At 35.8% G+C, this 27902-nt stretch overlaps 1 protein-coding gene across 1 annotated transcript; it reads left to right on the top strand.

Moving 5' to 3' along the window:
- The first annotated feature begins 186 nt into the window (after positions 1 to 186).
- Positions 187 to 20274, top strand: BIRC2 (baculoviral IAP repeat containing 2). Its single transcript, XM_069469020.1, has 8 exons — positions 187 to 1138; positions 1242 to 1341; positions 14016 to 14094; positions 14676 to 14724; positions 16002 to 16244; positions 19074 to 19328; positions 19599 to 19640; positions 19744 to 20274. Exons 1-8 carry the CDS (start codon positions 307 to 309, stop codon positions 19935 to 19937), a joined length of 1794 nt encoding a protein of 597 aa, XP_069325121.1. The 5' UTR covers positions 187 to 306; the 3' UTR covers positions 19938 to 20274.
- Positions 20275 to 27902: the final 7628 nt, after the last annotated feature.

The following is a 27902-nucleotide window of genomic DNA, read 5'->3' as shown; positions in this document are numbered from 1 at the left end:
ATTATCTAAAAGAGTTTATTATAATCCCTAAGAGGTCTAAGTAGTATCTTGGTAATTGAGGAGAGATTTTTGTTCTACTTAAGTGTAAACACATATGCATCCAGTGAAGAAGGTATAGTGAATTCTATATAAGTAAGAGTCTATAATTTGATTCCCTTTTTGTGGTAAAAATCTAATTTAGTGTGAAGAGATGGGAAATTTCATGTGAAGGTTTTAGCCTCAAACAGTGCTATCACCTACTCATGCACAAAACTACCTCCCAAAGACTTGTCCCAGGTCCCTCACATCAAAAAAATTAAGAGTATAATGGAAGATAGCCCGATCTTGTCAAATTGGACAAATGGCAACAAACAAAAAATGAAGTATGACTTTTCATGTGAACTCTACAGAATGTCTACATATTCAACTTTCCCTGCTGGTGTTCCTGTCTCAGAAAGGAGTCTTGCTCGTGCTGGTTTCTACTACACGGGTGTGAATGACAAGGTCAAATGCTTCTGTTGTGGTCTGATGCTGGATAACTGGAAACAAGGAGACAATCCTATTGAAAAGCATAAACAGCTATATCCTAGCTGTAGCTTTATTCAGAATCTGGTTGCATCTAGCATGGGAACCACCTCTAAGAATACTTCTCCGATGAGGAACAGTTTTGCACATTCATTATCTCCCACTTTGGAACATAGTGGCTCATTCAGTGGTTCTTATTCCAACCTTTCACCAAACCCTCTTAATTCTAGAGCAGTCGAAGACTTCTCTCTATTGAGGACTAACCCCTACAGTTACGCGATGAGTACGGAAGAAGCCAGATTTCTTACTTACCATATGTGGCCATTAACCTTTTTGTCACCATCAGAATTGGCAAGAGCTGGTTTTTATTATATAGGGCCTGGAGATAGGGTAGCCTGCTTTGCTTGTGGTGGAAAGCTAAGTAACTGGGAACCAAAGGATGATGCTATGTCAGAACACCGGAGACATTTTCCCAACTGTCCGTTTTTAGAAAATTCTCTAGAAACGCTGAGGTTTAGCATTTCAAATCTGAGCATGCAGACACATGCAGCTCGAATGAGAACGTTTATGTACTGGCCATCTATTGTTCCAGTTCAGCCTGAGCAGCTTGCAAGTGCTGGTTTTTATTATGTGGGTAAGGAACTAAATTAATAGCTATACATTTTATCTAGTTCGTTTTGATTTACATGTTAAAACATATGTTCATGCAATTTTTGGTCTTTTCCCCCCTCTTTTAGGTCGCAATGACGATGTGAAATGCTTTTGTTGTGATGGTGGCTTGAGGTGTTGGGAATCTGGAGATGATCCGTGGGTAGAACATGCCAAGTGGTTTCCAAGGTAATTGTTTTGAAAAGGTATTTCTATACAGATCTCTGTGCTTAAAAGAAGTAGGCATGCTTACGTGATTGTCTACACATTTAAATCATAACAAAGCCTCTTTTATACCATTGGAGAATTAGCCTTCTCAAAGACCAAATTTGCATTTTAATTATTTTATTGAAAAATGTTCTGCAGTCTTCGGTGTACTGTTCTTCTTTTGTAAGCCATGCATACAAGATACAATTTAACTTATTCTTGTTGACTTATATACAATTATGGTCCTACATTTCATTTATTTTCATTTTTGTTTTAAAGAGGACATGAGGATTACAAAGATACGTAAAATAGAACAAAAAGAACATAAATTGGAGAAAAGTATGAAGGAAAAAGGAAAACAAGAAGGGGCATAAAATGGATGTAGGAATAAGACAGATACAAAAATGCATATAATAAGGCTGGGTGTGGTGGCTCACCTGTAATCCCAGCACTTTGGGAGGCTGAGGTAGGAGGATGGCTTGAGGCCAGGAGTTTGAGGCTGCAGTGAGCTATGATCTCCAGCCTAGGCAATAAAGCAAGACCCTGTCTCTAAAAAATGAAATAAAAATGCATATAATAAAATCCTATCTGACTGCTAATTTTAATTATAATTGTAAATTATTTTTTCTGTACAATTTTATCTTTTTATGATCACTTAACCTCCTTTTGGGTACTCTGTCTCTGGTAGTGTCTCATATTTTTATTAAAGCCTAGAAGGACTTTAGGGGCAGTGTTGTTAGTGGAAATAGAATTAGAGATTAATTCTGTCTTTGTAATTGAGTAGCTATGTGAACTTGGACTAGATAATTTTTTGTGTAGTGATGAAATATACATAACATAAAATTTACCATCTTAGTCATTTTTAAGAGTATAGTTCTGTGGCATTTAGTACATTCATATTCTGTGGTGATCATCACCAGCCATCTCCAGAAACTTTTCGTCTTCTGAAACGAAAACTCTGTATCCATTAAATACTAACTCCCTATTACCCCTCTCCCCACCTCCTGGCAACCACCATTCTACTTTCTGTCTCTGTGAATTTGACTACCCTAGATACCACATAAGTGAAATCATATAGTATAGATAATGTTTTGACCTGTGAGTGCCTTTTACAATAGTAAAGAATCTCTTGAACCCCTCCAAGAAATTAAAAGATCTTTTTGTCACTTAGTATGATGTATGATGAAAAACTTTGAAGTAACAGATACTTTAGATCAGAACATTGTTAAATTATATTTTAAAATTATATTAATATTCATGATATATCAAGATAATTTTTTTTTGAAGAGAAGGAAAGAGGAGTTTTTTAATTTGCCAGCAAATGAGGAGGTTGGCAGACTCCTGTCTCAAAGTACCAACATACCCTTAAGATAAATTTTGACTTCTTTTGCTCTGAAAAGTGACATGTTTTATTTACTTTAAATTGTGTCAGAAAAAAGCATGTTTTTTTCAGAATTTTAAGTGAATTATGCTGGGCTCTATGAGATTGTATACATGTAATTTAAAATTTAACTGATGTTGTGGTGTCAGAGACAAAAACAGCTTCCAAATTCCAGTGTTTGAATTGCTACATTTTGTGCTTTATGAAACAAAATCTTTATTTTTGTAAATTATGTTTTGTTTTAAATGGTTAAATAAGGGAAAAGACTTAAGGGTGTTTTTTGTAAATACTTCTCTGAAAACAACAAATTTCAATTGTGAATAAGCTTTAATCTCAGCAAATGAAAAAGTAAATGGAGAATTGTTATTACTATATTTTAACACAGTTAATTTATTCATTTATCAAGTATTTGGGTACGTACTTGGTACTGTTTTTAGATGCTGGGGATATAACAGTGAATAAGACAGAAAAATCTCCGTCCTCATGAAGTTTATTGGAGAAGAGGGAAATACGGGGTAGGCAGAGTTCATTATACAGTCGTCCCTTGGTATCTGTGGAGGATTGGTTCCAGGATCCCTCAAGGATACCAAAATCCTCAGATGCTCAAGTCCCTTATATAAAATGGCATGGTAAGCCGGGTATGGTTGCACATGACGGTAGCCCCAGCTCCTTAGGAGGCTGAGGTGGGAGGATCACTTGAGCCCAGGAGTTCAAGGCTGCAGTGTCCTGTGAGCAGCCACTGCACTCCAGCCTGGGCAACATAGCGAGACCTTGTCTCTAAAAAAAAAAAAAAAAAATAGAGCTGGATGTGGTGGCTCATGCCTGTAATCCCAGAGCTTTGGGAGACAGAGGTAGGAGGATCGCTTGAGCCCAGGAGTTCAAGACCAGCCTGGGCAACATAGTGAGACCCTGTCTCTGTAAAAATTTTTGAAATATTAGCCAGGTGTGGTGGCACTTGCTCGTAGCCCCAGTTGCTTGGGAGGCTGAGGCTGGAGGATTGCTTGAGCCTGGAGTTCCAGCCTGGGAGATAGAGCAAGACCCTGTCTATAAAAAAAAAAAATTTGAAAATAAAAAAATAAAATAGCATAGATTTGCATATAGCCTACACACATTCTCCTGTGTACTTTAAATTATCTCTAGATTACTTATAATACCTAATACAATGTAAATTAATTTGTATTTTCATTGGTGTATTTTTTATTCTTTAATATTTTCCATTTGAGGTTCGTTGAATCCACAGGCGTGGAACCCACAGATACAACGGGCCATTGTACTTCCTGTCTTTAACGTGAATATAAATTGTCAGAGTAAAAATAATTTAAAATTATATAAAGATCGAGCATGCAATGACAAGTGGCTTTGTCATCTAGTTAATAAACGAGTCTTGAGCATGCTTATGGGATCTTTACTAACTTCTGTACATGATTATTATATTTGACCCTCTCAAAGTATTGTTTTAAAAGAGAAGGAATAATTTTATTTTTTTATTTCTTTTTAAAGTTAGGTTTATTGAGGTATAATTTACATGGAATTCTCTTCTGTGAGTTTTGACGCATACTGTCATGTAACCACTACTACAATTAAGATATAGAATGTTTCCATCACACCAGAAAGTTCCCTCATGTCCCTTTATAGCCAGTCTCTCCTCTTATCCCCAGTCCTAGCAACCACTGATTTCCTATTTGTTCCTATAGTTTTGCCTTTTTCAGAATGTCATATAAGTGGAATTAATCATACAGTATATAGCCTGAGTCTGACTTCTTTCACTTGGCATAGTATATTTGAGATTCTTCCATGTTGCAGTGTGTATCAGTAGTTTGATCTTTTTTATTGCTGTGTAATATCCCATTAGGTATTGGTATTGCATACCACAATTTGTTTACCCATTCACCAGTTGAAGAACACTGGGGTTGCTTCCAGTTTGGAGCAATAATAAAGCCACTCCAAATATTTATGAACATGTTTTCATTTCTCTTGGGTAAATATTTAGGAGTGGGTGGATTGTATGGCAGGTGTTGGTTTTAACTTCATAAAAAACTACCAAATTGTTTTCTGAAGAGGCTGTACAATTTTGAATTTCCACTGGCAATGTATGTGACTTCCAGGTGTTCTACATCCTTAACACTTGGTTGTTAAGTCCTTTGGTTTTTTTTTTTTTGAGAGACAGTCTCACTTTGTTGCCAGGGCTAGAGTGCAGTGGCCTCATCATGGCTCACTGCAACCTCAAACTCATGGGGTCAGGCATGTGCCACGGCATCAGGCTAATTTTCTTTTTTTTCTTTTTCCTTTTTTTTTAGAGATGAGGTCTTGCTCTTTCTCAGGCTGGCTTCAAGCAATCCTCCTGCCTTGACCTTCCAAAGTGCTAGGATTACAGGTGTGAGCTACCACACCCAGCCCATGTCAATCTTTTTTATGTTAGCCATTCTAATAGGTGTGTAGTAGTAGTGTCTTGTGGTTTTAATTAGTATTTCACTAATGACTAATGATGTTGAACATCTGATGTGCTTATCTGCCATCTGTGTATCTTTGGTAAAGTGTTTAAATCTTTTGCCTATTGAAAATTTTTAAGTTTTGAGAGTCAATATATTCTGATACAATTCCTTTACCAGATGTGTTTTACAAACTTTTTGTTTTTTCAGCTGTATTGAGGTATAATTGATAAAATTGTATGTGTTTAAAGTTCACTACATGTATACATTGTGAAATGATTAGCACAATCAAATTAGCTAACACATCCATCACCTTACATAGTAACTTTTTTTTTTTTTTGGCTAGAACACTTAAGAGATACTGTGTTAGTAAATTTCAAGTATCCAACACAGTATTGTTAACTGTAGTCACCATGCTGTGTATTAAATCCTCAGAACTTACTCATCTTTTAATTGAAACTTTGTACCCATTGACTAACATCTCCCCATTTTACCTATCCCCTAACCCCTGGCACCCAACATTCTACTCTGTTTCTATAATTTTGACTTTTTTTTTTTTTTTTTTAAGATTCCATATGTAAGTAATACTCTACAGTGTAGTCATCCTTTGGTATACTTGGGGGATTGGTTCCAGGACCCCCATGTATACCAAAATTTGTGCATAGTCAAGTCCCACAGTTGGCCCTGCAGAACCTGTGAATCTAAAAAAGTTGGTCCTCCATATACATGGGTTTTGCATCCCACAAATACTGCATTTTTCATCTGCATTTGGTTGAAAAAGTCCGCATATAAATGGACTTGAACAGTTCAAACTCATGTTTTTCAAGGGTCAACTGTATTTATCTTTCTGTCTGGCTTATTTCACTTAGCATAATGCTCTCCATTTCATTCATGTCATCACAAATGGATTTTCTTTGTTATGGCTGAATAATACTCCATTGTGTATCTTTACCACATTTTTGTTGTCCACTCATCCATCAGTGAACATTTAGGTTGTTTCCATATCTTGGCTATTGTGAATAAAGTTGCTTGAACATGGGAGTTAGAGATACCTCTTCAAAATACTGATTTCATTTCCATCAGATACCTACACAGAAGGGAGATTGCTCAGTCATATGCTAGTTCCATTTTTAATTTTTTGGGGAACCCCTGTACTGTTTTTTGTAATGGTTGTGCTAAGTTACATTCCCACCAACATTGTAGGAGGGTTCCCCTTTCTTTATGTATTCGCCAGTGTTTGTTATCTCTTGTCTTTTTGATAATAGGCATCCTAACAGGTGTGAAGTGATATATCATTGTGGTTTTAATTTGCATTTCCCTGGTGACAGTGATGTCAAACCCCTTTTCATGTATCTTTTAGCCATTTGTATATCTTCTCTGGAAAAATGTCTATTCAGATCCTTTGTCCATTTTTAAATGTGATGATTTGGTTTTTTGCTACTGAGTTTTGCTATTGAGTTGTATGAGTTCCTTAACTATTTTGGATATTAACTCTTTATTAATTACATAGTTTGGAGATATTTTCTCCCATTCCATAGGTTGTGTTTTCATTTTATTGTTTCCTTTGCTGAACAGAAGCTTTTTAGTTTGATGTAGTCCTACTTGTTTATTGTTGCTTTTGTTGACTGTGCTTTTGGTGTCATATCCAAAAAATTATTGCCAAGACCATTTTCAAGGAGATTTTTCTCTGTTTTCTTCTAGAAGTTTTATGGTTTCAGGTCTTACATTTAAGTCTTTAACTCATTTTGAGTTAATTTTTGTAGGTGGTGTAAGATAGGGTTCCAGTTTTAATTTTTTTTGCATGTGGATATCCAGTTTTCCCAGCACCTTTTGTTGAAGAGACTATCCTTTCCTCATTGTGTATTCTTTGTCCCCTGGTTGAAGATTAGTTGACTGTATATGTGTGGATTTATTTCTAAGCTCTTTATTCGGTCCGTTAGTCTGTATGTCTGTTTTTATGTCAGTACCATAATGTTTTGATTATTGTAGCTTTATAATATCGTTTTGAAATCAGGAAGTGTGATGCCTCCAGCTTTTTTGTTTTTCCTCAAGATTGCTTTGGCCCAGGCCTTTTGTGGTTCCATATGAATTGTAGGGTTGTTTGTTTTTTTATTTCTGTGAAAAATGTCATTAGAATTTTGATAGGGATAGTATTGAATCTGTAGGTTGCTTTGGGTAGTGTGGACATTTTAACAATATTCTTTTAATCCAAGAACATAGGATATCTTTCCATTTATTTCTGTTATCTTCACTTTCTGTCATCGGCGTCTTATGTTTTTCAGTGTACAACCCTTACCTTCTTGGTTAAATTTGTTCATAAGTATCTTATTGTTTTTTATTATAAACAGGATTACTTGTATTTTCTTGATTGCTCTTTCAGATAGTTCGTTGTTAGTGTATAGAAACGCTACTGCCCTTTGTGAAGTTGATTTTGTATTCTTTGAATTAGTTTGTTTTAACAGTTTTTTGGTGAGTCTTTAGAGTTTTCTATACATAAGATCATGTCATCTGCAAAGAGAGACAATTTTACTTCTTCTAAACTGATTTGGATGCCTTTTATTTCTTTTTCTTGCCTAATTGCTCTGGCTAGGTCTTCTAGTACTATGTTCAATGGAAGTGGCAAGAGTGAGGGCCCTTGTCTTGTTCTTCATCTTAAAGGAAAAGCTTTGAGCTTTTCATCATTTAGTATGATGTTAGCTGTGGACTTGTCATATGTGGTCTTTGTGTTGAGGTACATTTCTTCTATGGCTATTTGTCGAAAGTTTTTATCATGAAATGGTGTTGAATTTTGTTGAATGCTTTTTCTTAATCAGTTGAGATGATTATATGATTTTTCTCCTTCATCCTGTTAATGTGGTATATTCCATTTATTGATTTGTGTATGTCGAACCATCCTTGCATCCCAGGGAAGAATCTCACTAGATCACGCTGTGATCCCCGAAGCCCAGGCCAGGGACCGATATTGGTCTGCAGCCTGTTAGGGACTGGGCTGCAGAGCTCTGCGGTGTGCCCCACCCCCCATTCCATGGAAAAATTCTTCCATGAAACTTAGAAAGAAAGGGCCGCACAGCAGGAGGTAAGCAGTGGACAAAGCTTCGTATGTTTTCACAGCCGCTTCCTTCCCCATTGTTCGTATCCCCCACTGCCCCCAGGTTTGTGGAAAAATTGTCTTTCACGAAACTGGTCCTTGGTGCCAAAAGGGCTGGGGACTGCTGATAGCGTATGAATCTTTTAATGCGCTGCTGAATTTGGTTTGGTAGTATATTGTTGATGATTTTGCATTTGTGTTAATCAGAGATAGTGACCTGTAATTTTCTTTTCTTGTAATGTTGTCTAGCTTTGATATCAGGGTAATGCTGGCTTTGTAAAATGAGTTTAGAAGTATTTCCTCCTCTTTGATTTTTTTTGAAGAGTTTGAGAAGGATTGAGATTAATTCCTCTTTAAATATTTGGTAGAATTCTGCTGTGAAACTATCTGGTCAGGGGCTTTTCTTTGTTAGATGATTTTTGATTATTGATTCAATGTCCTTATTAGTTATAAGGCTGTTCAGATTTCCATTTCTTCATGATTTTAGCCTTGGTAGGTTGCATGTTTCTAGGAATTTATTTCTTCTAGGTTATCCAGTTTGTTGGCAAATAATTGTTTAAGTAGTCTCTTATGATCCTTTGTATTTCTGTGGTATCAGTTGTAATATCCTCCTCTTTTGTTTCTAATTTCATTTATCTCTTTTCTCGTCTTTGTTATTTCCTTCCTTCTGCTAACTTTGGATTTAGTTTGTTCTGTTTGTAGTTTGATGAAATGTAAAGTCAGGTTGTTTATTTGAGATCTTCATTTTTAATGTAGGCATTTATAGCTATAAACTTTCTTCTTAGAACTGCTTTTGTTATATCCCATAAGTTTTGGTTTGTTGTGTTTCACTTTGCTTAGATTTTTTTTTATTTGCCTTTTGATTTCTTCTTTGATTCATTAATTCTTGAGAATGTGTTGTTTAATTTCCACATATTTGTCAGTTTTCCAGCTTTTGTCCTGTTACTGATTTCTAATTTCATACCATTGTGGTCTGAAAAGATACTTGATATAATTTTAGCCTTCATGAATTTATTGAGTCTTGTTTTGTGATCTAAGATATGATCTATCCTGAGGAATTTTTCATTTATGCTTGAGAGGAATGTGTGGTTTGCTGCTGTTGGATGGAATGTTGTATATAAAGGTTGAATATCCCTAATCTAAATATGCAAAATCTGAAATGGTCTAAAATTTGAAACTTTTTGATATGATAGTCAAACGAAATGCTCATTGAAACATTTTGGGTTTCAGATTTCAGACTAGGGATGTTCAACTGGCAAATAAAATGCAAATATTCCAAAATCTGAAAAAATTTAAAATTCAAAACACTCCGGTCCTAAGCATTTCAGTTAAGGGATATACTCAGCCTGTATATCTGTTAGGTCCATTTGGTCTAATGTGTCATTCAAATCCAATATTTCCTTATTTTCTGTCTGGTTTTTTTTGTTGTTGAAAGTGGAATATTGAAGTCCACTGCTATTATTGTGTTGCTGTCTATTTCTGTCTTCGGATCTGTTAATATTTTCTTTATGTATGTATTTTAGGTGGTCTGATGTTGGGTGCATATATATTTACAATTATCATATCCTCTTGTGGACTTTGTTTCTATTTATAACTTTTGATTTAAAGTCTATTTTATCTAAGTATAGGTTCCTCTTCTCTCTTTTGATTTCCATTTGCATGGAATATCTTTCCTATCCCTTCATTTTCATACTATGTGTGTCCTTAATGGTGAATTGAGTCTCTTGTAGACAGCATGCAGTTGGGTCTTATTTTTTTAGTCCATTCAGCTACTGTATGTTTTTTTGAGTGGAGAATTTAAACCATTTATAATCAAGGTAATTATTGATAGGTAAGGGCTTACTGTCATTTTGTTGATTGTTTTCTGGTTGTTTTGTAGACCCTTTGTTCTGTTCTTTCTCTCTTGCTGTCTTTATGGTTAAATGATTTTCTGTAGTGGTATGCTTTTGTGGATCTGCTATTGGTTTTTACTTTGTCGTTACCATGTGGCTTACACAGAACATCTTATAACAGTCTATTTTGAGCTGCTAACAACTTAATTTCAATTGCATACAAAAACTCTTTTTTACTCTGAACCCCCCATTTTGTTTTTGATGTCAGTATTTATGTCTTTTTATGTATCCATGAAGAAATTATTGTAACTATAGTTATTTTTAATACTTTTCTCTTTTAAACTTTATATTAAAGTTTACACACTACCATTACAAATTTAGAGTATTCTGAATTTGATTATATATTTATCTTTACCTAGTGAGTTTTATACTTCATATGTTTTCATGTAACTAATTAGTTTCCTTTTATTTCAGCTTGAGCTCTTCAGCATTTTTTATAAGTGAGGTCTAGTGGTAATGAACTCCCTCAGCTTTTGTTTGGGAAAATGTTTATCTCACCTTCATTTCTAAAGGACAGCTTTCTTTGGTGGGTAAAGTAGTCCTGTTTGGCAGTTTCTTTCTTTCAGCACTTTGACTATTATGTCATCCAACGCTCTCTTGACCTGCAAAGTTTTTTTCTTTTTTAGAGACCTTCGCTCTGTTGCCCAGGGTGGAGTGCAGTGGCATAACTGTAATCACTGCAGCCTTGAACTCCTGGGTTCAAGCAATCCTCCACCTCAGCCTACCAAGTAGCTGGAACTACAGGTGCACAACACCGCACCCTGGCCTGTAAGGTTTTTGCTGAGAGATCCACTGATACAGTCTTATGGAGTTACCATGTATGAGATGAGTTTCTTTTCACTTGTTCTTTTTGAGATTCTCTTTTTATCTTCTATTGTTGACAGGTTTATTATAATGTGCTTCAGTGAAGTCCTCTTTGGGTTGAATCTGTATGGGGTCTTATGAACTTCCTGTACCTGGATGTCTCTATTTCTCCCTGGATTTGTGAAGTTTTTAGCCATTGTTTCTTTAAATAAGCCTTTTACGCTTTCTTTTTCTCTTCTCTTCTTTGAAATCTCATAATGCAAATACAGGTTTGCTTGATGGTATGCTATAATTCGTGTAGGCTTTTCTTCACTTTTTTTCCCCCTCTTCTGACTGGATAATTTTAAATGACCTGTCTTTGAGTTCCCAGATTCATTCTTTTGCTTGATCAAGTCTGCTGTTGATGCTTTTTGTTGCATTTTTTAAATTATATTCTTTAGCTCTTGAACTTCTGTTTGGTCCTTTTTATGCTTTCCCTCTCTCTGTTGAACTTCTCATTTTATGTATTATTTTCCTGATTTCATTGTCTGTGTTCTTTTGTAGTTTGCTGAGCTTACTTGAAACAATTATTTTGAATTCTTTATCCGGCAGTTCATAGATCTCCATTTCTTTGGGGTTGACTACTGAAAAATTATTGTGTTCCTTTGGTGGTTTCATGTTTCTTTTTTTTTTTTTTCCTTCCCTTTCCCTGTTCTTGTAGCCTTATGTTGATATCTGTGCATTTGCTTGAACAGTTACCCCTTCTAGAATTTAAGAATTGGTTTTGTTTGGGAAAGATCTTTGCTTGTGGGTGGTGTGAGGGTGTTGATTGGTAGGGGTGTGGTGGTTCTGTCTCCATGGAGTGGAGCCTCTGTGCAGCTCTGTTAGCTCAGGTCATTGTCAGCGAGGATTGCAGGGATTCTCAATATCCAGTGCTGCGGGTGTTCACACCAACAGTGAGGGGTTTTGGGTTTTGGGTGGCAAAGGCTGCTTGGGGACCTCTTGATTCCCTCCCCTCCCCCCCCACCCAGGAGATGTCATGGCCAAGGGGATCCCTCTTGGTGCTGGTTCTGGCTTGTTGGCACCCTCATGGTGGTGGTGGCACTGGTGTCTGATATGTGGATGCCTGTGGAGCAGCCACAGAGTCAAGGTTCAGAGTGTAGTACCTGCAGAGAAATAGTGGCTCTGGGGTCTGGGGTGTTGGTTAGCCTATAGCAGGGGTGCTTCTGGTGCCTGAGATACAGGCATACACGTGTATAGAGCAACTGTGAAGCTGGAATCTGGAGTGTGTGCAAAGAGAACAACCACAGAGCAAGGGATCTTACGTGTTGGTACACATGTAGCAGCTGCAGCTTTGGGCTCTATAGCATGTGTGGAGGTGAGGGGTGGGGGCTGCTCTGTCCCTGGGTGGTGCAAGAGCTGCGCTTTTTCAGGGGGAGGAGTGCGGCAGCATCCTTAGTGGTCAGAGCTGTCAGTGTCCTCTTCAGAGTATGCTGCTGGGGTCAGTACAAATGAACCACAGGATCTTTCACTATGAAACCTTCAGAAAGTCTATGGCTATCTCAGAGGCTTTTGAGGTCCTCAGTGGCAAAGGCTGCTGGGTCCTCCCCAGAGCAGGCCCCTGGGGGTTGTGATGGCACCAGATGGCTGATGGATATAGCCCCTTTGTTCTTAGCCATTTCCACACATCTCTGCTAAGCAAATCTCCCCAGTGTGATTATTCTTTTTTTTTCTTCACTGTATTGCTGTAGGTTAATTGGACTATAGATTTCTCCCAGGGCTATTTTTATTTGTGGATAGGCGTCTCTTCTTTTGTGGATGGAAGAAAGCTGGTGTCTTCTACTCTGCCATCTCTCTGATGTCATTTTTGCAAATTTTCTTTCAGTTTGTAGCTTGTCTTTTTATTTCTTTAGCAGTATCTTTTGTACAAGAGATGCTTTTAATTTTGATGTCAGTTTATCAATTTTATCTTTTATGGATTATGTTTTTGGCTTCTTATCTAAGAATTCTTTGCCTAACATAAGGACAAAAGGATTTTTCTCCTGTCTTCTAGAATTTTAATTGTTTTAGGTTTTGCATTTTAGGTATATGATTCATTTTTAGTTTAGTTATGGGCATAGGTTGAGGTTCTTGTTCTTTTTTGCATATGGATATCCAATTGTCTACTACCATTTGTTGGTGTTTTTGTTTTTGTTTTTGTTTTTTTGGACACAGAGTCTCTCCTTGTTGCCTGGGCTAGAGTGCTGTGGTATCAGCCTAGCTCACAGCAACTTCAAACTCGTGAGCTTAAGCAATCCTCCTGCCTCAGCCTCCTGAGCAGTTGGGACTGCAGACATGTGCCACTGTGCCCGGCTAATTTTTTCTATTTTTAGTAGAGATGGGGATCTCACTCCTGCTCAGGCTGGTCTTGAACTCCTGACCTCAAGCGATCCTCCCGCCTCGTCCTCCCAGAGTGCTAGGATTACAGGTGTGAGCCACCACACCCAGCCTACTACCATTTGTTGATGAAACAAAAGGTACACAGTGGAAACAGATGATATGTGAACTTCCCGGAACATCTTGGAGAAGGCCTAGTAGTTTAAAAACAAATATTTGAAAAACACTGTTACATTATGTATAGGTGAAAATATTTGATTCTGTGTTTTTTGGAGGGAGGGTAGTGAATTGTGTTTCAAATGTAATGGAGGAGTGAACATTGGAGAAAGTCTAGCAGTTGTTATACTGTGAAAGATCACATTTTAGGAGTACTTAGTTATAGTTTCTGAAATTGTATTCAGCCCACAAAGTAAATTGTGCTTAACAGCGTTTTTCAAGCATTAGCTTATACCTTTTTCCAGGTCACGACTCTTTTCTTTTTGGTTGTTGTTTTTGTTGTGTTAAATCAGAATGCATCAACACATAGAATATATATTGTTTCATGATAATTTTGTTCCTGTTAAATATGTGTGTATACTGGGTTGTGATGTAAAATGTTTTTATTATGGGGTACAATCAGAAAGGTTTGAAAGCCATTTTTCTAGAATGATCATGTTATATTTCTGATATGAAACAATTTTTAAAATAATTATCCTCTTATGTTTTAGGTGTGAGTTCTTGATACGCATGAAAGGGCAGGGGTTTGTTGATGAAATTCAAGCTAGATATCCTCATCTTCTTGAACAGGTAAATACATTTTAAAGATCAACAACATTGAATTCTGCTTTATGATAATTGCAAAAATATTAGAAATTACATTTGTTGTCTTGTTAATTATAGTTACATATTTTCTATCTATATTAATGACACCTCTTATTTTTACTTTTGTAACCAACTTGTTTATTGAGGGCTTTAAAAAAGATTGTTTTTAGTTTTTTGAAAAATCATTCATTATGCCACTATACAAATTTGTGGTAGGTTGGAGAAGGAAGTTTAGTGTCTCTTCACTCTTTTCCAGAAAAACAAAAAGTAACTTGTTAGGAGTTGAGAGCCTTTGAGAGTAACCCAGTTCAAATCTTACTGGAATGAGAAACCATTAATACATTTTTCTACTTTCCTGAATCTGGAGAAATCCTTGAATTCTAATTTGGAATAAGGTGAAGTTTAAAGAAATCTATGTGATAATCAGGGTAAAACAAAACAAAGTGAAGTATATAAATTACCTAGTTTTCAAAAGAGTATGTACATTTACTTAAGGTAAACTTAGTATTTCTCTGTTCAGATTGAGATTTCTGATTTTACTTATTAACTTTTCTCTTGTTTTATAGCTATTGTCAACGTCAGACACTCCCGGAGATGAAAATGCTGATCCACCAAGTATGTATGAAAAAATTTCAAATATAAAATGGGAATTTTTATGAGAATTTTAGGAACAATAATAATATATTTTTAAAAGGTGGTTTTGAAGCCATAGGGAAGAATGCTGGAAAGTTTTATCTAATATTATATATCTAAGATTAATGACATTTTAGAGGATTCTAGGAAGTATACTAGTCTTTGTTCTTAAAGTGTTGACATTCCAACTGGGGAGACAAGATACGGTCAAGAGAAACAACAACAAATAGGTCAAAGCAATGCCAAATGAGAGGTGCAAATAATAAGCCTTCTACCACCTTCTTTCTATTTCTTGATCATGTCAAGATTTTCCCTTGATTTAAGGCTTTAACACTTACTATTCTCTTGGCCTAGAACACTTCTTTCAGGTATTCCTATAGCTCCTTCCTTCTCATTCATATCTTTGTTCTGATGTTATCTTTTCAGACAGGGATTCCACATGTGTTTGAGCAAGGGAGTGCAGTACACATTGATGATATTGTGTATTTATATGTTTATTATAACAGTTTTCCAGTAGATGGCAGTAAAATGTCTCACAGAATTACATCTTTTTGTATTTTTCACAAAGGTACCAAATGAGCTAGCATTGACTGTTTTAGCAGAAAATGCTTCCCTGACTACCCTGCCTAAGTTGTCTGCCTGCCTCCTGGTTTCTTTTAATCACTTTACACTACTTTTTTCTTTAGAGCATCTGTCACTATCTAAAAAGTCATATTACTTTATTTTATATTTTTTCACTATGTCTTTTGGGTGAACCAGTTTTCCATTTTACTATACCTCCCATCTTTGTTTATGTTATTCTGTCTACCTCAGCTATGCACCTGTCTAGGCCCTGTCCGTTCTTCAAGTCCAAACTGTAATGCCACTTTTCCATGAAGTCTTTGTGATTTCTCTCACTTTTCCTGGCTGGAGAAGATCCTTTCTCACTTCTAAGTTTGTGTGGCCTGTTGGTTTCCAGAAACAGCGGTACATCAGAATCATTTGGGGGAATTTTAAGATACAGATCCCTAAAGAGCCTTTCATTAAGTAGGTCTACAAGGTAGCCAGGGAAGTGGTATTTTTAAAAAGTACAGCATATTAATTATATTCTCATTTGACCATTATCCAAGTGCAAACTTCTACTGGAATTACTGGTAATTTATACATATAGCTCTTCTTCCTTACCAAGATATGAGAGCAAAGATTGTGCCATAGTCATTATTTTTTTCCATTGTTTTATATTTGTGGAATTTAATATTAGCAAATGTCTTTTTAAATAGTTGTTCATTTTGGATCTGGAGAAAGTTCTTCAGAAGATGCAGTCATGATGAATACACCTGTGGTTCAATCTGCCTTGGAAATGGGCTTTAGTAGAAGCTTGGTAAAGCAGACAGTTCAGAGTAAAATACTAACAACTGGAGAGAACTACAAAACAGTTAGTGATATTGTATCAGCACTTCTTAATGCTGAAGATGAAAAAAAAGAAGAAGAAAAGGAAAGACAAGCTGAAGAAATGGCATCAGGTATTTGGGAATGTTAGTCACATTATTTCTTAATGGAGCTCCTAGGACTGTCTCAGATGTTACAGGACAGCATCCGTGTCTCACAGCCACTAACTGCTGTTAGGAGCCCCCACGTCATTTCCAAGCTGTACCTCTTTTCCGCCCCTCTCAACTGTCCCTCGTTGAGAACCATTGACTACTGCTTTTCTATATGTTTATTTTCTGATAAGATTCTCTAATTTATGCTAGTCAGAGAATTTTAGCATAATAAGCTCTCTTCTTGAGATATATTGCATTTCTTCCTCATATATAACAAATTTAAATTGTTGTGTAAAAGCAAGATTTTAAACTTGGGTGCAAGTCTTATTTCTACTTTTTTAAAAAGTTTCCTCAAATCGTATTCTTTTTTTTTTTTTTTTTTTGAGACAGAGTCTCACTCTGTTGCCCAGGCTAGAGTGAGTGCCGTGGCGTCAGCCTAGCTCACAGCAACCTCAAACTCCTGAGCTCAAGCGATCCTCCTGCCTCAGCCTCCGGAGTAGCTGGGACTACAGGCATGCACCACCATGCCTGGCTAATTTTTTCTATATATATTTTTAGCTGTCCATATAATTTCTTTCTATTTTTAGTAGAGATGGGGTCTCACTCTTGCTCAGGCTGGTCTCGAACTCCTGAGCTCAAACGATCCTCCCACCTCAGCCTCCCAGAGTGCTAGGATTACAGGTGTGAGCCACCGCGCCCGGCCTCAAATCGTATTCTTAAATATATTTCACTCCCCAATCTTTGCTAGGTGATCCTTATACAAAAATACAAAACCTAGAAATATGATGAAATCCTAGGGCTTGATGAGAAACCCTTGCCCAACCCAAGGATAGTGGGGAAACTGATTTTGGTATTCATCTGGATTGTATTAAGCCTCAGCCTCCCAAACCAAGTATTTTGAGTAGTCATTTTTTCCTTCAAGAAATATTTATTGAGCATGAGCACCAGTGCCAAATACTGTGCTAATCATAGTGATCGCTCCCAAGGAGCATGTACATTATCTGGGGAGGCTAGTATTTAAAAGACAGGGTTAAAGAGCCAGCAGAGCAGTGAAGGTTGCACATGTAGTGTAAATTGAGGTATTGGGTTGGAAGATACTTCTTTTTTGCTTTCTTATCTGTAAAATAGCACTAGTCCTGTGGGGTTGCTGTAGGAATTAAATGAGATGTTGCAAGTAAAACACTTCAGCACAGTGCCTAGCACATGAAAAAAAATTTATTAAGTAGATTGATTTGGGAAGTGGGAGGGACTTGGTGAAAAAAGGGCCTCAGAAAAATGAAAAGATTTAAGGGTGTTAAGCAGTAATGAAAGACAGCTAAGGTTATATGAAATAACTGTAAGAAATCTAATCATCTTAGTTTTGTGACTTTCTTCTACTTTGTGGGAGCCAGAGAATAGTCTTGAATTATGGATTTGGCAGAGTTATTAGGAAAAGGGCCAAATAAGGAATCAGGAGGAAGAAAGAGTTAAGGGTGCTAATAAGAGAACATCATTGAAACACCTGACTGATACCTAGATTAGAATGTGAGGTTTGAAGTAAAGCCAGGAGACAGCTCTTGTGCTAGTAGAATTGAGAATGACATGGACATCTTGAAAAGGTGAAGGAACAAATTTGTTAGCAGTGAGGAGAATTAAGGTAGAAGGATAAGTTCTGGTCAGAGAAGGGAATTTTGTAGTTCGGAGATGAATAGAGCAGTTTACTTGCTAGAAAGATGTAAATGGGGAAGGAAAATAGACTTCTCTTTTTATAATTTGTTTCTCATTAAACTTGTACCATATAGAGGTGTACTTCTAAAAATTTTTTGGAAAGTTTATTTTGAAACCAGGCAATTAAATTTTATAGTGATTAAATCACCAAAAGAAGGAACAGTCATATTCCATAAATGTAAATTAACTATGGAATTTTAGGTGATGTGAGAGTGAAGGAAAAACATTTGCTTTTTAAGCACAATCAGGCTTGATTCATATGTGGTTTTAAAAAAATTGTTATAAACCTACATATTTATAAAATGTAATAATAGTAGTGAACTATGTGCCACATATTGTGCTAATGCTTTACATGTATTGTTTAATCTTCACAACTCTGCAGAAGGTACTGTTATTATGTATATTTTGCAGATGAAACTGAGTGGTATGGAGGGAGATTAGGGCACATAGCTAGTACGTGGCTAGGCCACCATGGGAACCCTGGTCTGTCGTGACTTCACAGCCCAAGCGTACTACTGCTTCTTAAGTATGGAGTGCTGAAAAGAATACTAGTCTAGGAGACCTGGTTCTGCAACTTACTCTATCTGTGACTTTGGACAGGTTACTCATTTTTTTCTGAGTCTTTTTCTCCCTATCTGAAAATGAGAGGCAGTCAATTACCCTGTTTAATTGACAGGATCTTTGTATCAAATGAGATAATTCATATGAAAGTATTTATAAAAGTAAAGTGATACAATGCAAGTAGAAGTCAATATTAATTCCATGGGTTGGGGGTGAATATAGAGTTGGGAAATTTTTACTGTCTTCTAAAATTCTCTGCTTACTTTCAACAGAATAAAGGAAAAGCAGGATTCTAGAACATGTGAATATATAGACTTAAAAATTACAGAAACAGAGATCCTGTATGTACTATATATCTTAACTAAATCTTCTGGAAGTTTTCTAAATGACAGATATTAAAATGAGACAAGTTATTTTGTTCTTCTTTGAGCTCTATTTATTTAGTGCCTAAATTGTTTGTAGGGTTGTTAGTGACTATATGAATAAAGTTGAAGGAGTTTAAAATCTAATGGATTTTTTTCCCTTTTTTTTTTTTAAATAAAGATGACTTGTCATTGATTCGGAAGAATAGAATGGCTCTTTTTCAGCAGCTGACGTGTGTGCTTCCAATCCTGGATAATCTTTTAAAGGCCAATGTAATTAATAAACAGGAACACGATGTTATTAAACAAAAAACACAGATACCTTTACAAGCAAGAGAACTGATTGATACCATTTTAGTTAAAGGAAATGCTGCAGCCAACATCTTCAAAAACTGTCTAAAAGAAATTGACTCTACGTTACATAAGAACTTATTTGGTGAGTTTCTTGGGAAAATTATTTTAGAAATCCTTAGGATTAGGTACATCTCTCTCATGAGCAAAATAAATCTAAGTAACAAACTATAATCTATACATTTCACTTGTTCCAAAAAAGTGAAGTCTTTTGTTACCCAAGTAGTATTCCTACATGCAACGATGATAGCTAGAATCTACAGCATTTAATAGGTAGTGGGTGAAAAACAAATAGGTGAAGCAATTTTGTATTTAGTAGAGTGATGCCTTTTGTATGTTTGTTTTCTTTCCTCAGTGGATAAGAATATGAAGTATATTCCAACAGAAGATGTTTCAGGTAAGACAAAATTAAGACTTAAAACTAATATGAAATATTACCCTTTTTTTTATGGGATATAAAATGGAAACTGAATTTCACAAAAGTTACTTTTTGTTATCAGGACTGTCACTGGAAGAACAATTGAGGAGGTTGCAAGAAGAACGAACTTGTAAAGTGTGTATGGACAAAGAAGTTTCCATTGTATTTATTCCTTGTGGTCATCTGGTAGTGTGCCAGGAATGTGCCCCTTCTCTAAGAAAATGCCCCATTTGCAGGGGTATAATCAAGGGTACTGTACGTACATTTCTCTCATAAAAGAAAAATAGGCTGTATCTTAGCCTATATAGAAAAGTCTTTAAAATATTGTTGAACATTTGATGCCATCTGAAGTAAAAGAATTACTGGTTCTTCAATTAGTAATATTTGTGTTCTAATCTGCTTTGGTACTAATTTCTAAAAAGATGGTATTTTATATTTAATCTTAATCTGTGTATTTACAAGGAAAGGTTTGTGTTGGATGAGATATGTAAGTATATATGTGTGAAAGCTTTGAGTAGTGTGTTACAGTGTGTACTAAAAGAACTGGAAACAGGGAACTCTGGAGTTCAGAGTTAGGATGCCAAATTCTCTATGGTGCTTTTCACTTGTATAGTAAAATAAGAATTTTATCTTACTAGTAAATAAGTTTTCCCCTAGTTTAGTTTGTGAGAAATATCTTAATAAAGTGCTTTAAAAAGATTGTGCTATCAAAATGTTTTTTTCTGTCCTGATTTAAAAAGTAATTTTCATGTGTCTTCATTATACTTCACTACACTCAAATGCCAATTATTTAAAAAGTTTGAATTCATGAAACAAATTACTAAGAGTTTTAAGAATAATGTGATTTATGAAAATTCCTTTAGATGACAGTCTCTTATTGCTTTGTATTTTATACATATTGGATGAAAAATTAATCAGTATCAAAAAAACTCTTAAGTAAACTTGGGTAAATCGGCATTAGGGATTTTCAGAAAAATAGCATAATTGCTTTGTTGCATAGGTGCTGAGGAGGTGCAGGAGAAGGCAATGGTAAGTACCTCCTTTTTGGACCCAGTCATATTTGACCTTTCCCAGATCTGGCTCTGTGGCAGACTTCTGAGGCCAGGTGGATAAGGAGGTCTAATATAAAAAACTCTCCATTTTTCTTCTCACCACACAACTCTTTTAGATCCCTTTAAGTAGAGAATACACTGGGAAGGGTGGGTGAGAATTACTGTATCCTCCAATCTCTTCTTTTGCCTTTATTTGAGGTAGAATATACCCTAATGTGCTGATACATGTATGTAAGTCCAAATGCATACACCTAATTTCATGACATCATGTCAGTAGAGAAAGTCAAAGAAAGTCCCCCCCCCACCCCCCCACCCCCGATTTAATGGGCTTAGAACAATGTTGAAACATTCCTAACTTTTCTGTGTCTTCCATTCTGGACGTGTTATGATTCCTAAAGTGATTATCTGCTCCCTTAAGGAGTAAAATTAGAAGTCCTTTAGTCAGAACAATCCAGTATTTTCTAAATTATAGAACTAATCCCCCTTGTTATCATGGGATGCTGTTAAATCCTTTTAGGAACTATTCTTTTTCTTCTTCTTTTTTATTTTAAGAGACAGAGTTTTGCTCTGTCACCCAGGCTGGAGTACAGCGGCACCATCACAGCTCACTGCAACTTTGAACTCCTGGGCCCAAGTGATCCTCCCACTTCAGCCTCTCAAGTAGCTAGGACTACAGTTGTACACCACCACATCCAGCTAAGTTTTTAAAAATTTTTGCAGAGATGGGGTCTTTTTATGTTGCCCAGGCTGGTCTCAAACTCATAACCTCAAGTGATACTCCTGCCTAGGCCTCCCAAAGTGCTGGAGTTACAGGCATGAGCCACCATTCCAGGACTCTTTTTTCTTTTTTTCTTAATAGCACCTATATCGAGGATTCACTGTGTGCCAGGCACAGTGCTAGATGCTTTAAACAACTGAGATGTACTATAAGCTCATAGCTCCAAAATTTACATGTTGAAGTCCTAATCCCCAGTATCTTAAAGTGTGCATGTATTTGGAAATAGGGCTTTTAAATAAGAGGCAGTTAAGGTAAAATGAGATCATATGGGTGACCCTTAATCCAATATGACTGGTGTCCTTCTAAGAAGAGGATATTAGGATATAGACACAGAAGGGCAACCATGTGAAGACACCCCAGAAAGATGGCCACCTACAAGCCAAAGGAGAGGCCTTAGTAGAAACCAAACCTGCCAACACCTTGAGCTTGGACTTCTAGCCTCCAGAACAGTGAGAAAATAAATTTCTGTTGTTTAAGCCACCCAGTCTTTGGTACTTTGTTATGGCAGCCTTTGTTACAGCAAAGTAATACAAGATGCTAGATACTTTAAAGTACATTAGCTCTGATCCTGTCAGCAACTCTGCAAAGTAAAATTTGAACATGGGTCTCCCTAACTCCTTTCCTTGTGCTTTTTGAACAATCTGTCCTATTTAACATTTTAAAAAATTGCATGGGCTGCCATCTAGGATAACTAAAATAACTTAGGATTTGAGTTCTGTTTAAGAGTTTAATCTTATCTGGCTTTAGTCAGCTAGTCAGTTTTAATAACATATGAGGACTTCTGTGTCTTTCATATTCAGTAAAAATATTGCTAAAAATATAAGTAAATTGTAATGTAATTTATACTTTATCTACTTGCCAAATGCTCACACGTACCTAGATTTGAGATTAGGGTTTTTTAGTCTTTTATCCTTTTTGCCCTCCTGACGATAATAATCACAGTGTCATAATAGATGTTCATTTTGTTGAACAAAGAGATGAATGTCAGGTGCTTTGTGAGGTTTGTTTATTGCCTTATTTAATCCTTAAAACCCTAGGAGACATATTGCCCTTTTTTTATAGTATAATATAAAGTGGAAATTGAATCTCGGTGAAACCGTGTAGATTTGCCAGCGATAACAAGTGCTGGACTGTGAATTGTATATAGTTCAGTTGGAAGTGGCTCCAGAACATTTGTTAAACCACACTTCAGTTTTCTACTTCCTTACTTGTGTTTGCAAATAATGTATCTCTTTCTTCACCCTCTTAATCTAAATGGGAGGAATTTGTTAGGCTTCTTGTTTGTTTCTCACATTCTCTCTCAAAGGAGCTCAAGTCCTAGAGCTGAATAGAGTTCACTCTTCTGTTCCATGCCTTTACTTGTTGATTGCCATTCCATAAGTCAAAGGACAACTGGCTGTCAGCTTTGAAGACAGACCTAAATTTTTCCTAGAAGTATAACATTTCAATGGGTATTCCCTACTATATGTAAAATAAACCTATGGGTACATGGGAGCAGTTCTTAAACCTTTTGGTCTCAGAGTCCCTTTTATAGTTCTAAAAATTATTGAGGAGCCCAAAGAGCTTGTGTTTATGTGTGTTGCATATTTTGATATTTACTATGTTAGAAATTAAATTTTTAAAATAGTAAAATATAATAAATATGTTAATACAGCATTTATGAAAAGCATTTAAAGAAGGAGTGGCATTGTTTTACATTTTAGCAAAGCTCTTTAAATCTGGCTTAACAGAAGGCAACTGGTTCTCATATCTGCTTCTGCATTTAATCTGTTGTGATATGTTTTTTTAGTGGAAGTAAGTACCTTGTGTATAAAGAAACTTCAGCCTCTTAGAGGTATGTATTTGGAAAAAAAAGACGACTTTTTCAGATAATTTGATGCTACACCAAAGCTTGGTAAGTGGTAGTTTCTTAAAGGTGGTTGCAGTGTGGAATCAAAAATCATATCAATGATCTTTTTTTTAATTAACAAATTTTATTTTTTACAGCAGTTTTAGGTTCACTGCAAAATTGAGTGGAAAGTACAGAGTTCCTATGTGCCTCCTGTTCCCATACATGCACAACCTCACCTGCTATGAATATCTCATATCACAGTGGTACATTTGTTACAGTTGATGAACCTGCCTTGACATGTCATTATCACTCAGCTTTCATAGTTTACATTAGAGTTCACTCTTGGTCATTCTGTGGGTTTTGACAAATGTATAATACCATATATCTACCATTATAGTATCGTACAGAATAGTTTACATTAAAAATTCTATGTTCTGCCTGTTTATCCCTCCCTCTCCTCAACTCATGATAACCACTGATCTTTTTCTGTTCAATGATCTTTTTGTTCTCTGTTACACTAAAATCCATTAGTGAATCATGCATGCACTTTCAAGGGATCTTTTACTCATGTGTAATCTTGCACCATCATGTGTTGATCATTTGGAAAATACTGGTTTACTTAGTTTTGTAGACTTTTTAAATGTTGACACATTTCATTACTTAATATCAAAAAACCCCACATTTTTTAACATCACCACCGGTCTCAGTAGGGCAAGTCTAAGTATTGGAAAGCTCAAACTCACAGAGATAGAAGTTTTCTAAAATTTTAATTTCTGCTTCATTTTGAGTAAGATAAAAAACTTGATTTTTATCATTAGCTATAAACAGTTGTTTTCTCACACTTTGAGAAAATGACTGCTAAATACTTAAGTCTCAGTATTTTTTGGTCAGTCATTCTTTTAAGTAAAAATGCTGTTCCCTGAAAACAATAACTACTTCAGCTTGCAGTTCAATCACAGAACTACCTTTCCTTGAGAAAATCATTATACTTTGCTATATAGCAGAAGTACTTTTTATATACTTCCCATTTCATCACATATTATTAAAATGATGACCACTCAAGGGTCAGATTTAATTAAATTAATGATGTGTTGTTTCATGAAGGATATTCTTACATGAAAGTGGCAAAATTTTTTACTGCGAGTACACTTTGATGCCATTACCTTGATTCATGCGAAGGTGTCTAATGGTTTTACCACCATTGTGTTTACACCATCAGTGCAAATGTCAGCACAGTGAAAATGGCAAATAACATCTTAGTTCTATTTTTGATTTTTTTCAGAGCCCCCAAAAGGATCACCAGGACCTTCAGAGGTCAATGGACCACCTTTAAGAACCACTGGTAACCATTAGTTTGATTTTTCTTTTACAAAAATGACTCCAAGAATTGTGTTAAGGGAGAACACTTAGTCTTCTCTGCTGAGGTTTTCTTCAGCATAGAGGGAGATCTCTTTGCCCTGCACTTATCTTGGTGCTTTTGGGAGAGAAACATAGATATGTCTAGAGGTTCAATTCCATCTTTAGTCTTTCATTTCTTTGGAAGCCAGCTTGCCTGCAGAAAGTGTACTCTGCTCCTCTGTGATGTTGGCATTACAGAGGCCTGCCTTGTTTTTTTTAGTATTGCCAGTGACTGAGCAGTGAAGTTTGTTAATTCTTTAATTTTCAGCAATGTTTATAGCTTCCAGTGTACAAGTCTTTCACTTCTTTGGTTAAGTACCTTCCTACGTATTTTATTGTTTTGGATGCTGTTGTAAATGGGATTGTTTTCTTAGTTTCCTTTTTGTATTTTTCATTGCTGATTTTTGTATGTTGACCTTGTACCCTGCAACTTTGCCCAATTTATTAATATTAACTCTGGTAGCTTTCTTGTGGAATCTTTGGGAATTTCAATATATAGTATTATGCCATTTGCAAATAGAAATAGTTGTACTTTGCTAGTTTCGATGCCGTTTTTTTTTTTCTTACCTAATTGTTCTGGCTGGAACTTCTAGTACAGTGTTGACTAACAATGATGGAAGTATGCTTCCTGTCTTGTGCCTGATCTTAGGGGAAAGCATTCAGTACATTAGCTGTGAGGTTTGCATAAATGCCATTTAGCAGGTTGAGCAAGTTCCTTTCTATTCCTAGTTTTCTGAGTGTTTTTATCATGAAAGGGTGTTGGATTTTGTCAATAGTTTTCTGCATCAATTGAGATGACTGTGTTTTTCCCCTCTTTGTTCTACTAAGGTGATATATCATACTGATTTTGTTATGTTGAACCATCCTTGCATTTATGAGAGAAATCTCATTTGACCCTGATGTATAATACTTTTAATACGTTGTTACATTCGGTTTGCTAGTATTTTGTTGGAGATTTTTGCATCTATATTCATAAGGGATATTGGTTTATAGTTTTCTTCTGGTATATTTGTCTAGATTTGGTATCAAGGTAATGCCGGCCTCATAGAATGAGTTAGGAAATGTTCCTTCTCAGTTGATTTTTTTTTTTTTTTAATACCCTTTGGTTTAGAGCACCCAAGATACCCAGAAATTTCTTTCCTGATCCCACAGCAAAGAAATAGGACAGAACAACTTGTTCTCAGAGGCCATATCTCTTTCAACTTTTTGAAGCAGCAGCAGTAGCAGCAGAGAACAAGGAATAGAAGAAAAAGAGAGAGCAGGCTTGGAAGCATGGTAAAAGTTCTACATAAAAGAGGTGGCATTTTAACTAGTTCTTAAGAAATTTTTAAAAAAGTGATTATGATAAATTTTTTTTAACAGAAATCGGCTAGGTCTTTTAGTTGGGAAGTAATAAATCTAGGCACTTTTGGACAGAAAGTCCGTCTTTTCCCATGATGAGAAGAAAAAGGGTTAGGATGGACGGGGGTGTGTGTGTTAGGATGGAAGGTAGGAGTGGTGATAGTGCTGCAGGAAGAGGGCAGGAAGCTGCGTTCTTTCTATTCACAATAGAAATCTCCCAGGACTTAATCTCAGATCTCCAATTCATTTTCCTCTTAAGATTTTTGTGAAGTTGTTGGCTATTTATATCCAGAGATGTCTACTAAATTGTGTTCTACCCTTTACTGCAAACCCACTAATAAATCTGTATGGTCATACAACAGCAGAATAGGCTAAAATGTTTATAAATATTTCATATGCATTATTTCTGTGGAAGTTGTTAGTCTCTCTGAGCTTCCATACACAATACTTGCAAGGATTAAGAACAACATCACTTCTTTGAAACACTTTCAAAGGATATAATGAAAAACTTTTTTTGCTATGAACATTTAATTAAAATATATACCATATACTATTCAATTATAGAACAAAATTTAGTTATTTAGTTTTCCTATGTATTATGGATTTGGAGAAATATATTTGCACACATGTAGCTAACAAAGGACCTACATCTATCTAGGATAGATATGAAACTACAAATCAACAAAAAAGACAAAACCCTTGAGGAAAATAGGCAAGACACTTGAACAGAAATTTCACAAGATTATAGCCAAATGGCCAACAAATATGTGAAAAGACATTTAACCTCATTAGTTATCAGGGAAATGCAAAGAAAAAACACAATGAGATATGAATACATACCTACCAAAAAGACTAAAATTCAGGACTGACAAATCAAGTGCTGGTGAGGATACAGAATGACAGGAACTCTCAGACTCTTATATGTGTACAAACTGACTGGATTGCTTTGAAAAGCTATTCAGCATTATCTACTAAAGCTGCATGTACATATAAACCCTATGACCCAGCAATTCCTGTCCTAGGTATATTCCCAACGAAAGGCATGCAAATTTGCACCAAAGGCCATGTACAAGATAGTTCACACTGGCATTATATGTTATGTATAACCAAATACTAGAAACCCAGATGTGCAATTGATGAACAAATCGATGTGGTCACAATGGAATACTATACAGCAATGAAAATAAATCAATGACTACTTATAACATTATGGATGAATCTCATAAACATTGAATGAAAGAACCCAGATGCAAAAGAAGCATGATTCTGCTATATAAAGTTCTAAATTAGGCAATGCTAATCTGTGGTGTTAGAAGTCAGGTAGTTTTTACCTTTGGGGATAAGGAGGGAAGAATGATTGGGGACATCAGGCGGCACTTCTGGAGTGCTGGTAATATTCTAGTCTTTGACCTAAGTGGAGGTTAGAGAGGTTTGTTTACTTTGTGATAAGTTGACAAAAAAAGTTGTATATAATTATGGTGTTGTTACAACGTGTTTTAATATATGTATGCATTGTGGAATGGAATACATATAGAAATACATGTGGAAATCAAGCTAATTAACATATCACTTATTTTTTGTGGTGAGAACACTTAACATTTCAGCAATTTAAAAATATACAATATATTGTTATTAACTATAGTCACTATGATGTACAGTTGAGCTCTTGAACTATTCCTCCTGTCTAACTGAAGTTTTATATCTTTTGATCAACAACTCCCAGTCCACTCAGCCTCTGGTAACCACCATCATACCTTTTGCTTATGGTTATTCAACTTTTTTAGATTGCACATCTTATAAATGAAATTATGCAGTATTTGTCTTTCTGTGCTTGGCTTATT

The sequence above is a fragment of the Eulemur rufifrons genome, chromosome 6 (assembly GCF_041146395.1).
Source record: "Eulemur rufifrons isolate Redbay chromosome 6, OSU_ERuf_1, whole genome shotgun sequence".
Classification (NCBI taxonomy): Eukaryota; Metazoa; Chordata; class Mammalia; order Primates; family Lemuridae; genus Eulemur; species Eulemur rufifrons.
Note: the sequence above shows the minus strand (reverse complement) of the source record. Positions and strands in the feature narration are given on the sequence as shown.

Excerpts from the sequence above, each read along its gene's own strand:
- BIRC2 (XM_069469020.1), top strand. The coding sequence starts at position 307 with ATGGAAGATAGCCCGATCTTGTCAAATTGGACAAATGGCAACAAACAA. Across the intron at positions 1,342-14,015 it reads CATGCCAAGTGGTTTCCAAG|GTGTGAGTTCTTGATACGCA; the intron begins GTAATTGTTTTG and ends CTTATGTTTTAG. Across the intron at positions 16,245-19,073 it reads AGCTGAAGAAATGGCATCAG|ATGACTTGTCATTGATTCGG; the intron begins GTATTTGGGAAT and ends TTTTAAATAAAG.